The sequence below is a fragment of the Asterias amurensis genome, chromosome 5, assembly GCF_032118995.1.
Source record: "Asterias amurensis chromosome 5, ASM3211899v1".
In the NCBI taxonomy this organism is placed as follows: domain Eukaryota; kingdom Metazoa; phylum Echinodermata; class Asteroidea; order Forcipulatida; family Asteriidae; genus Asterias; species Asterias amurensis.
The window spans coordinates 23,406,507-23,418,404 of record NC_092652.1 but is presented as its reverse complement, the minus strand read 5'-3'; the positions used below and the strand labels follow the sequence as shown (position 1 = coordinate 23,418,404).

General features: G+C 38.8%; 1 protein-coding gene across 1 annotated transcript; it reads right to left on the bottom strand.

Moving 5' to 3' along the window:
• Positions 1-94: 94 nt before the first annotated feature.
• LOC139937663 (uncharacterized) lies at positions 95-11,501 on the bottom strand. The gene is made up of 8 exons (XM_071932912.1): positions 11,340-11,501; positions 5,435-5,520; positions 4,933-5,071; positions 4,342-4,385; positions 3,380-3,773; positions 2,679-2,743; positions 1,800-1,879; positions 95-1,169 (listed from the first exon to the last, which is right to left on the bottom strand). The coding sequence occupies exons 1-8, from the start codon at positions 11,363-11,365 to the stop codon at positions 279-281; spliced, it is 1,725 nt and encodes a 574-aa protein (XP_071789013.1). The 5' UTR covers positions 11,366-11,501; the 3' UTR covers positions 95-278.
• Between the last annotated feature and the right edge of the window lie 397 nt (positions 11,502-11,898).

The following is an 11,898-nucleotide window of genomic DNA, read 5'->3' as shown; positions in this document are numbered from 1 at the left end:
CTGCTTTAATGGCCTAAAAAAAATTAGGCCCATGGAACATGATTTTTCAGCACTCCGTACAACAGTTCGTCTGAATGAACAAGATGACAAGAAATGTGTATCTCCGTTGGCCTTTTCGTAATCACGGTTTCGAGTTCCGTTCCGTCCACCTTGTTCGTGTGTCCGAAGATAATCAAAATCGCTGACGGAGCTGAATCCTATATACCGAAGCCGTAGTTTCGAAAATGCGCTTTGGTTGATGTTATGGTTCCGAATATCGAGCTGTCGTAAAGCGCCCTCTAGACGAGCGGCATTGCCAGGCTGTAGTCTCCCTCCCCAGTCGTATTGATCGCATGTTTCATACCGGGACGTTCGAAGACATCATACCCTGCAGTCTGTCCTTTCAGGTCAGTGTTGTTGTTGATAATGCCACCTGTGGCCCCTTGATGTTGCGCGTCCCCGCTCTTGAGAGCGGTCTCAAGACGGGGTCGCTCGACGGTGTTGTACGCATTATTTCCCCCGTTATTGTGAGATGCTGCTTGGATGACCATGTGGTCGTAATTGCTGTTGGTGGTGGCGTTAGCTGCAGTCTTAGCTAGATTAATCGCGTTTCGACCGAGCATATTATACGCATCACCATCATCCACCAGCTTGGTATCTGCAGATAATGTTGCCGATGAAGCCCCAAGCGATTGATACTGGCCACTGTCCGCAGTAGAGTGCTCGACGGGTGCTGTATCCGCGGAGAGCCCCCGAAGTTTAAAGTAATAAACATCTTCGGGATCTTGGTCTTGAGGTTCTGCGAAGCTTGTCCTCGGGGCGCTAGGTGGCTCAGAGAATACGACTGGCGGGGAATCCACGTCAACATACCCACCACTCTTTGGATTCGGTGACCGGACATCTTGGTGTCTCCCTTGTCGTTTACCAAGCACAGAGGAGTTGAGGGCGGACGCACCGTTGGCCCTCTCGCCCGGATGAAGCGGGACCGTATCGGGCTCGACGTAGTCGTCTGTCAAGGAGTTTTTAGCGGGCTTGTTGCTTACAGGTATCGGGGTGTACACCGGCGGATCGTCGTTGTCATCACTGCCCGTTGATCTGACCTTCTGCAAGGCTGTGTAGGAGGTTGTCGGATGGTCTGGCATGTACGACGCGTAGTCTCTTGGCAGAATTTCGGCATAGCTTTCCTCTTCCTAATATGTTGAGAGAAAATTAATTCGGAAATTGTATAAATACAACATTAATGATACCAATGAATTAGGGGGAAAGTCTTCCACTTTTAAGGAAAGGTGAACTTTTGGTAATTTCCAAAGACCAGTATCCTCACTTGGTGTATCCCAACAGGCCTATATGCATTAAATGAGAAACCTGGGACAATTTGGGCTAATCTGATTATATAACGAAAAGGATATGAAAAAACCCCACACACTTACGCTTCTTGCATATATGACTTTGTGCTTCAGATGCCTGATCTCATGTTCAAATTTTGGGGTGAAAAACTTCAAAGAGATAAATTTTTACAATGTTTTATAACATCAACAGCTCTCCAGTACTCTTTACAAAAAGTACGTTTTTTTATGGATACTAATTTGTGGAGTAATTACCAAAATACACCTTGCCTATGGCGATGTTGTTGATAAGGAGAATGATTTTTATATCAACCAAAACTAAAGATTTTCAATTATAAAATAAACATACAAGTACTGTGTGTAATGACAATTTAAACACCGTGTTAATAGTGTGTTTTTTTTTTTTGGTTTTGTTTACGGTCCACCAGGATTATTGTTTGACATTGATGATGGTCGTCATTTGACGTCATTTACCTTCTGCACATTGGCGAGTGACGTAAGATGTAAGACGTCACCACCAGCTAGTCTCCCGTCAAGGTCGTATGTGGGATTCACTGCAAGTAAAATCAAGAAAACAGTACCTTAATAAAGATCGATGGTTTCCAGAAGCCTTTGCATAAATGTAATACTTTAGGTGTTTTCCAACAAAGACAAACATATATTTATGTTTGACAGAGGAGGCTTAAGGGTCATAGGTTGGTTTTTGTAAATGTAAAGCCGTTTAGTATGCCAAAATGGACCTTTATCATGGTGCAGCCATCTTGAATTTCTCCCATTGATATCAATGTTACCAAACCGAGGCTGGAAGAACAAAATAGTCTGGCTCCTAATTGCAAAATGATTTTTAACATTCATTTTTATTGTTAAGCTTGAAAAAGATAACAGGAGAACAACATTACTATTGCAGATAATCTTTAGTACGGTAGTGTTTAAAATAATTGTTTAGTTACAATCAGAAAACACGCTCAATATAAAACTCATAGCACAGTATAATAAAGAGGAAAAAAATCTAAATAAAGACCAGGTGTACCGCCCTTTAAAGACAGTGGTCACTATTGGTTATTACCCAAAATAATTTATACAGCTAAGGTATCGAATTCAAGGCATCTAAAAGCACACAACTTCACGTGACAGGGTGTTTTTTTTCTTCCAATTATTATCACGCAACTTCGACGACCAATTGAGCTCAAAATTTCACAGATTTGTTATTTTGTGCAAAACGTTGAGATACCAAGTGAGAAGACTAGTCTTTGGCAATTACCAAAAGTGTGCAGTGTCTTTAAAAAAAGACAAATAATATTAAACTGTACACCCTCTACAAGAAACCTATGACACACCGCGCATTATATTCACCTCTTCCTGCTGATGCAGAACTATCTGCTGGGTTCAAAGTTGACGTCTGGGAACGGTTGAACTTTCTTAAAATGGTTAAAAATGAGAAAATGCCACAAAGTTTTTATCAGAACGAAAAAATGAAAATGAATCAAACCTATTACTGGCAAAGGAACTGTTGAGGAAAAACAACACCACAATTTTATGCTCAACTCAAAAAAGTTCAAACCAGCACCATTCATCATTTGAAATGTTTCGAAGAACATTAATTACCTTATTGCTTATTTTGATTGCCGCAATAGTAATACGCCCGATATAAAATGCGTTGTTTTCACAATGGTGTTTGCTAAAACGTGAAAATGGGAGTTAACTCTTCAAAAGACGATAATGAAAAAAAAAAATTGCTTTTGTTTTCACGGAAAGAGAAGTCAATTTGAATTTAGCTTCTCAGTGACAGTGAGTAGAAGCTTATGCATCAACTCAAAACCTAATTGTGAAAATAAAACATTACAAAAGCAAAAAATCAAATACAAAACAAGATCAACGGTTCACTTTATGCCCAATTTGGTTTAAATATCTGTTTTACAGTAGTAACCCAATGTTATAAGCTTCAAGAATAATTCGCTTATTATAGAGATATCATACATTTTAACGAATATTTTTACCCCCCCAAAAAAAAAAATAATAAATAAATAAAAAAAATACATTGACGCCAAACTCACCTGCGAGACTTTGTGCAAAATCGTTTCCCGCCTTTTTTCCAGCACACGAAAATAATGAGCGCCACCAAGAGAACGATGAGGGTAAGTGATACTCCGATTGCAACAGGTATACTATTACCACGCCTGTTAGAAGGTGTAGGGCTCTCTACAGTGGTCATCGCGGTGTTAGTCACCAGGCGGGTGCTTGGCGGCGATCCCCCGGTTGAACTTGTGACGGACGCGTCCGTCTGAGTAGGTGACGTTGGTTGTCCAATCGCAGTGATTGGGTCTGTTTGTTCCAATGTGGTGACGTAACCTGTGGTCTTCAAAGTCGTAGATTCACAAACCGAATTGGAAATTGTGTACATCATCATTTTATCCTCGAAAGTGCAACTAAATGCGGATTCAGAGAAAGCTATGAGAACAAGCAAAGAGCAACATAGAACATAAATATTATTTATTTATCAACCTTAAAACACGTCTGTAAGACCAAAATAATTTTGTTGCAAGTATTTTAACCCCAGAAAAGAAATATGGGAAGCCTCATAGAGGATCAACAAACTTCACTGCGGGTCATTGCTATCGTAGGTTTCGTATGCAAACAATACGAACTGATATTCTACTTAAACAGTCCAGATTTTATGATGGGGGAAACATCCACCAGGCAGGGAGTTCCAAAAAAACAAAGCAGTACGTGGAATAAAGCTGTTTGAATGACCCTTTGTTCTACATCTCAACAGATCAAGAGTGTATAGGTAAGGAGAAGCAGGAATTCTGATTTCACGCTTTATTGCCTCGTTACAAATTTTAGATCGTGATATGCTGATAGCAATAGACTTATAGCAACAGCCGCCTATTCAAACACCACCAACTTCCACTTGTTTCATGTATGCCAACAAATTGTCGTGCGATGCCGTGTATTATTATCAACAATTTCAAAGGAAATTTGTGTATATAATGAATTTAATCCACTAAACACTAACCCATGTGTGTTACGTCATCTTCATCATAACAACTGCACGTCTTGCTGTTTTTAGAAATAAAGAACAAAGATTGTTAAGTAAAAAAAAACCTGTTTAGGCATAATTAATTATTTATTTTAACACCCCTTATGTATTAAACAAAAATACTTGACCTAACCCTTTCCCAACCCTAACCCTTACCCCACCCATACCCTTACCATAACTCTAACCCTAACCCTAACCTTAACTCTAACCCCAACCCATTCTAGCTTATTAACCCTTACCATAAACCAATTCATAGCTGAAACCTTAATCCCAACCTTATCCCAGCCCCAATCCTAATCAAATAATCATATATTTACCTCTGAAATATTAACCCCAACCCTAACCGTTACTCTAGCCCAAATCATAAACATAACCCTTGCCATAATTCAGCTCCTATCTTTGCCCCAACTCTAACCCTTACCCTAATCCCACCCTTCACCAAGCCCTAATCCTCGCCCTTACCCCAATCTAATCAGCTTTATCCTAACCCTTACCCTAATACCAGCTCCAACGCCAGCCCTACACCTTGATTTAACCGTATTTCAAACCCTAACCCAAGTTACTTACCCAAGTTGCATTCCAACGCACTCCGTTTCAAATGGGCCTGTATTATCTGAGTTGCACAACGTGTAGGATGCCTGGTTTCCGTCTCGGAACGATTCCAAAAAAATGTCTTTTTCTTTACCATTTGGCACACACATAAATACTGAGTAGGGAAACAAAATACCTATCATTATATTGATGATCAAAAATATTCCTAAACACTTTTTTGTGATTCATAGGTGTTTCCAGAGTTATCGTATACATGTTTTATTTATGTGAATCATTGTGTAATTTGTTCCCTGAGGCTCTATGAAGTTTTTCATAGCTATTAATTTTTACCTTGAGGGTGTGAAATCTATCATTATAAATAAACAACATTTTTTTCCGCTAGAGGCAGTAATAAATAAACTAAATATTTTTGCAAGCTCTTTATTCGACACTAGTGAGAGTCTATTTTTGTTGCTAGCCTTTGATACGAATGCTACACTAGGATGAAAAGAATAACAACATATCTAGTTCTTCTTACCGTCTTCCGGTGTACATTGAAATCGGTCCTTTTTCCCTGGTCCACATCTACAATCACCCGATGCTGGGCTGTTGTTTCCAACGGGGCTGTGCAAATTAGAAGAGATTTGAAACCATGTCATGTAGCTGCTTATTTGAAGAAAAAAAATATGTTTTTTTCTTTTCCCTTTCTTGACACTGATACTATCATGTTCGAGAAAGGGAACTTGATTTTTTTTTCCCGACCGCCCTCAGAGTGCCCCAGTATGAAACGGTAGGTGTGTTAAGTGTGGTTCTTCAATCAAGAATTCAAGGGTTCGAATCCCAACCGAGCAAAATGCCTGTAATTTGTTTTGTCTTTAACCTGTTAGTTAGAACGCGGGCTGGTTTCACAAAGCAATACAATCCACCGTAGCACAAATTGACAAAATTGCCAATGTGATTTGAATTGGGACATCGCACTACAGACAACGATTTATTAGCAGTTAAAAGATAAATCTCAGCTTTTGGCGAGAGTAGTTAACAGATGATATTCAATTTCCCGATCAGGACAACTACTCTCAAACACATTAGTCGCAAAGGAATCATTTGAAGAGGAAAATATAGAGTGGAGAGATTATTTAATAGTTTACAATCTGCGAACAAAAAATGTCGGGAAAACTCAAGTCACCCCGAGCTTGTGTATTTTGATTGCCTACGGCTCACTAAAGGCAAAACCTTGGTTAGAGATTGTGAATCTCAGATCTAAGAATATCTTAAACCACACTTTAAGCTAATCAAAAATGTAAACGTTGGAACCGTGACCCGGTTCCATTTTCACAGAGCTGCTTAAACAGAAAATATTGCTAAACATATTTTTTTTAGCAGACTTTAGCAGGATACAATTCACAAATTGCAAATTTGGCAATGGTAGTTTGGCTAGTAACCTTATTTTGGTAAGCTTAATAGTTTTGTGCTTAGCTAGCTACTTTTTGTGCTTAAGCGGCTCTTTGAACTGGGCCCTGTTGGGATCCAGAGCACCGTACAAAAGAACATTCCATGAGAGCGCTTTGATTCTTATGATACATTTCCCACTGGTCTACTTCCCGTCATTTATTTTCTCAGTTTAATTCTTTAAGCCATCTAGGACTGAGACTTTAAATATGTGGAATGTGTCACCTGTTACAAGGTCTTGGTTGTTATGCAAATAGGGAGTTTTGTGTTCTTTTTGACGGATCACTTTGTGTCGAATCCCACATCACATAGCTTTCAGTTTGTACAGTGTGGCAGACTGAATGGATGTCATTCCCTCATACCTTTCACCTCTAACTTGGGATTGGAACTTAAAATTTGAACTAACTTGAGTTTGGATTCATATCTTGACTGTTATCTGAACAAATTTCACTGTCGAGCTCTTTGTTGCATATCGTGAGTTCCACGAAATTATAAAGTTTCGAATAGACGACTAAGGCAGCTGTAGGCGGGAAACAACTCGAGGCAGACCCCAGCAGCCAGCTGCCAAGCCAAGCTGCACGAGCATTGATTAAACTGTTTCCCGAGTTGTAGAAAGAGTGAACATCTTAGTGCCGATGTCTCCAAGAGACTGACCAGATGGGAGTTGAAGATCTATGGATATGTGGCATTGGTGTCTTTTGTGTCTATGGATCTGACCTACATTGAAGGTCGCCAAAGGACCAAGGTAAGGAAAAATGTGCCGAATCCGACCTCCACTTTTTTCACTTTTGTGATTCACCTTTTTGAAAATGTTGGGCTGTTTTTGTCTCTATTTTTTTTTTTTTTAATTCTCTAATAATTGGCAGCGATTACAAACACAATGAACAGTGTCCTTAAAACAGTCCCTTTTCAATGTATTATTTTTTTACCGCTGTACAATAGAAAACCAGGTCATGTGTTTTCACATAGAGGGCGCTATCACTCCACCAACTGCTATCACCCACGAACCGCTATTACAGGGTTCCTGTGGGGCTGGGGTTTGGGTCTATTCTAGGTTTTACTCTTTTTAATGTTAAATATTAAATTGGTTTATCGTCTTTCTGCGTTTGTGTTAAAATCAAGAGCCCATTTATGATGGTTCCGAATAGAAAGTTTAAACCATAGAGCTATATATTGTATATAGCTATATGGTTTAAACTGATTTGGCCCATCCACACTATAGGTACAGAAAGGAAACATGATCAAAACGTATAAATAAATGGTCGAGTAAAAGGAAGTGCTGTGTGTGGTTAGAGCAAACGGGGACAAAGTGCAATCAAACCAAGGCCAGCAATAAACACACGGAAGTAACAACAATTATAATTGTTTGACATGTAGTTCGAATCCTATAAAGAAAATATTGTTTATTTATAGGGCCTTGTAATAATACCATGTATGTGTTTAAGATCAACCGATCAAAACATTGTATTTTTTACGCAAATGGTGTTGGTTCTTTTCAATACCATGTAACTATAATCTAATAGGATTTTATATATTATGTTCTTTGTGTGATTGCTTTACCTTGCTTGTGGTTTTAAGCCAATGTCCACACAAGCCTTAGTTTAAAAATCTATAAGTCGAAAATGTATGAAGACAAAACTGTACATGGCTTTCTGTTTCTAAACAAATTAAGATTATCAAAACAGTTCTTGTTTTAAATGTTTAAGCTAATCGAACTGCTCAATTGTAAATGCCAAAACATTGTCACAATGTACTAAATTGTTATACGCGAGACTAAAAATTCCTGAGGAGTTTCTTTGGCAAGAAAACAAATAAATAAAGAAGACATGTAATTTAAAACAAGTTGCTATAGGCAAGATGATAGTACATCACTTAAAGGGCTAGCTTAAAGGGTCTATGTACTTTTTCCTAACAGAAAACACAATGTCCACAGATTTACATTAAACTTACACAGTTTGAAGATTATGACAGTAGAAAGCTTCCCTTGAAATTTTACTTACTGAGGTGCTGTAGTTTTTGAGAAATGAGTAAAACAAATAATTTTCGTCTCAGTTTTAGCATGTACAAACGTTTTAACCAATTATGCTATGGTTATGGTATAATATCACAACTGGTAAATGGGATTTTACATGTAAAATAATTTTCGTCTTACTAGGGATGTACCATAACCTAAACGAAAGTACGTACGGAAACCTAAATAGGACGTATGGTAAAAGCTCAGGCGTGTCACCAGAATTTTGATTGCTCACTCGATACTCTTGCACCAGCAGCACTGCCTGTCCCCTCATTACTGGAACGTATGCAAATCTTTATCGTCCGAGAGGCGGTCTGAAGGGCGCACCACGACCAGGCCCAGATTAACCTGTAGCCCTATTGTTCAATTGTGGCACACAAAGGATGGGCATACCTCCTGACAGAAGAGATAGAGACAGCTTAGAGCCCCGGCACGTGTAACCGCATGTCGTTGGTTCAACCCGCCAAATTGAATTGAGTGAAGTGTGGAATCTCATGAGTCATTTTCACTCTATAGTTATTCCCGGGAAATACCCGGGAACCTTTGGTCGATCTTTTTAAACTACTAAGAAAAGCCCTTTTCACACCATAAGGGTTTCCTTGGGTTTGATCGTAAGTGTGAAACGGCCGTGCATATTCCTTTGAAATAGTACTCCCGGAAGTTACCTATATAAAACGGGATAGTGAGAACGATTGCTGTTGTGACGGTGGGGTTAAAAACTCCAGGGATTTTTTTTCCCGGGAGTTTATGAAAAATTAGTGCCGCCGATCGCCTGCAATGCTAAATAAAGGGGGGGGGGGTGGGCAATTTTAAGCCATTTTGGTCCATTTCGCGCTATTTTATTTATTTATTTATTTATTGTTGGTGAGCTTGTTAAAGACACTGTACACGTTTAGTAAATAATAAAAATATAAATGAGCATACAAATTTACTTGGTAAAGAGCAACGGAGAGCTTTTGATAGTATAAAACATTGCGAGAAACGACTCCCTCTGAAGTAATACGGTTTTTGAGAAAGAGGTAAATTCTTACTAAAATTTTCAAAGACTTCTGACCAGAAACCTTTTATTACTATCTGAAAGCACACTATTTAACAACAAGGGTGTTTTTTATTTCAGCTTTTTCTTGCCATCAATGACCAATTGAGTCCAAATTTTTACACAGGCTTGTTATTTGTTTGCATATGTTGGGATACACCAAGTGAGAATACTGGTCTTTGACAAATTACCAAACGTGTTAAATACCTTCAACTATTTAGGGTAGAATTCTGTAGACCCCCCCCCATCTCTTATGCTTTGTGTGAATATTTTAGTTTTGTGCTAATTTATTGATTACATTAATTTCTTCATGTGTGTCCTTCGAGTAAATGTACACCCCACATACACCCAACCCCCACTCAAGTATCTAAGGAGCTGAATGCACATTCCGATTTTCTCAGGGGAGTCAAGGGCTGTTTTAGAAGCAACACTCAGATGTAAAATCTCTTAGAAATTGAATATTTGAAGTTAAAATTTAAACATTACTTCCCCGAGAAAACAAAACAAGGGTCACTATTAAGATGTCACATGCACGAAACGAAGACACATGGCTAAAGGGGGGAAACAATATTTCCCTTCGCCATTTGTAAACGCGTTTTTACCACCGGGACTAGGCTATTATTTATAAAGAAAACCACATAGCGCAGCCCCCCACCCCCCCTATTTACCCAAATGGGCGGTATGTATAGTTCTGCGAGTGAATTCTATTATCCAGTGCACTGTTCATTGCTCATTATTTAAAACTGGGCGTATGCCAAATGGAATAATTAGGTACCCATGTGACACGTACAGGCTTATCAGATGCGGCCTACTGCACACTAGTGGACGAAATTTTTAGGTTTCCGTACGTCCTTTCGTTTAGGTTCTGGTACATCCCTACTGAGACGAAAATTATTGTGTGACTTGTTTTACTCATTTCTCAAAAACTACACAACCTCAGTTAGTAATATTTGAAGGGAAGCTTTCCACTATCATTATCTTCAAACCCTGTAAGTTTAATGTAAATCTGTGGACATTTTGAAAAAGTACTGAATCCTTTAAACAGCCAATCGAGAACCAGAAAATTCATGCATTTATGTGAACGTTCTTGTAAGCACTTATTTAGTAATGTTCCCGTCAGTATGCCAGCGATTCCGTTCAAATCGTTTTTAAACATGAGCTCATGCTGATGTATGGAGTTCATCAACTCATTTGAGTATGAAACTTTATCATAACTCGTCAATGAGCTCCCACAAAGACCCCATTAAAGCTCCGCACTTAGCTGGATACACATAACGAATGATCAAGCTACCAAGATGGACGCCATGATTCTGTTGTTTACATAATGTATACCGAGTTTTAGATGCTCTTTCAAATTCGGCGGGCCGTTGTAAGTAGTGCTTTGACTCCTATTTGACCCGGAATCCTCCGCCCGCAGGCGTTCTTTATTCTACACTTTACAATTGCCATCCTAAAAAATGTCCCTGATTTGTTCTATAAAGGTTCATTGTTTTTATTTTTTTATTTGTTTTGAGTCGAATTAGAAGAAAAAACAAAACCCCATTGAAAAGCACTACGACATTACAACTTCGTATAGTGCAGAACAATAATTATTGCCTCCCGCAGCGACTGCGCATTGGGACACGCATTGGCCCTATTGACCCCTTGCACGCGCGTCACACATGGCGACTGATGCCACGCTCACCTTGTTGGTGGGCAGTTAGGTTTAGGTATATTAACGCCGCGTCGCCTAAAATGCACACTTCATAGAGTTATATATAAAAACGCACGATGAAATTGCCCAACAGTATGGCGCATTCAAGATTTTTCTGATGATGACGTCAGGTGAAATGGGTCAATAGTTATAGTGGACATTGGTTACCGTATGGAATATCTTAATCATGAACAAATAATAACAAATAATTGAAAACATCTACACAAGTAAACACAAAGTATAATACATACTCCTTGTTTCTGCCGCCCTTTTTCATGTCTGTACGCTGTTATCTGCCCTGACCATGCAGTACATCAAGTCAATGTCAAATACGTCTAATACTGATTGTTTATAACGATGAGTCGCTGACCAGAAAGACTTGTCCACGCACTTCAAAATTTCTGAACATTAACTGGCACAAGCGTTGCCTTTTAATGAGATTGCACAAATGTGGTCTGGTCTTATATCTGCCATCCGGCTTACTAGTTCCGGTAGAGTAGAACGAAATGATACTGAAAGTATCACACACACGTACACCGCATGAGTGAGTGATTGATTGGTTTAATTTATTTGGATATTAAATATACAGCAACAACAAGCCAACAATGTATACTCAACAACAGGAGAGCAAATGATGAATTAAGATAAACCAAAATAGAACACAAGGTAGAAATACTGTAGACATTTATTCAAGGATAGCCCAAAATGTAGTATAGAGAATAACAGTATTATTTTACTCAAATAATAAAAAAAAAAACCTTATGAACTGCATATATACAACTCAATATTCAGCACCAAACAATGTGTTAA

Bases quoted from the DNA above. Each gene is read 5' to 3' on its own strand.
- LOC139937663 (XM_071932912.1), bottom strand. From the start codon at position 11,365: ATGAAAAAGGGCGGCAGAAACAAGGA. The intron at 5,072-5,434 runs GTAAGAAGAACT...TTCCCTACTCAG, and splicing joins TCAATGTACACCGGAAGACG to TATTTATGTGTGTGCCAAAT. The intron at 2,744-3,379 runs GTGAGTTTGGCG...AACCATTTTAAG, and splicing joins TTTTGCACAAAGTCTCGCAG to AAAGTTCAACCGTTCCCAGA.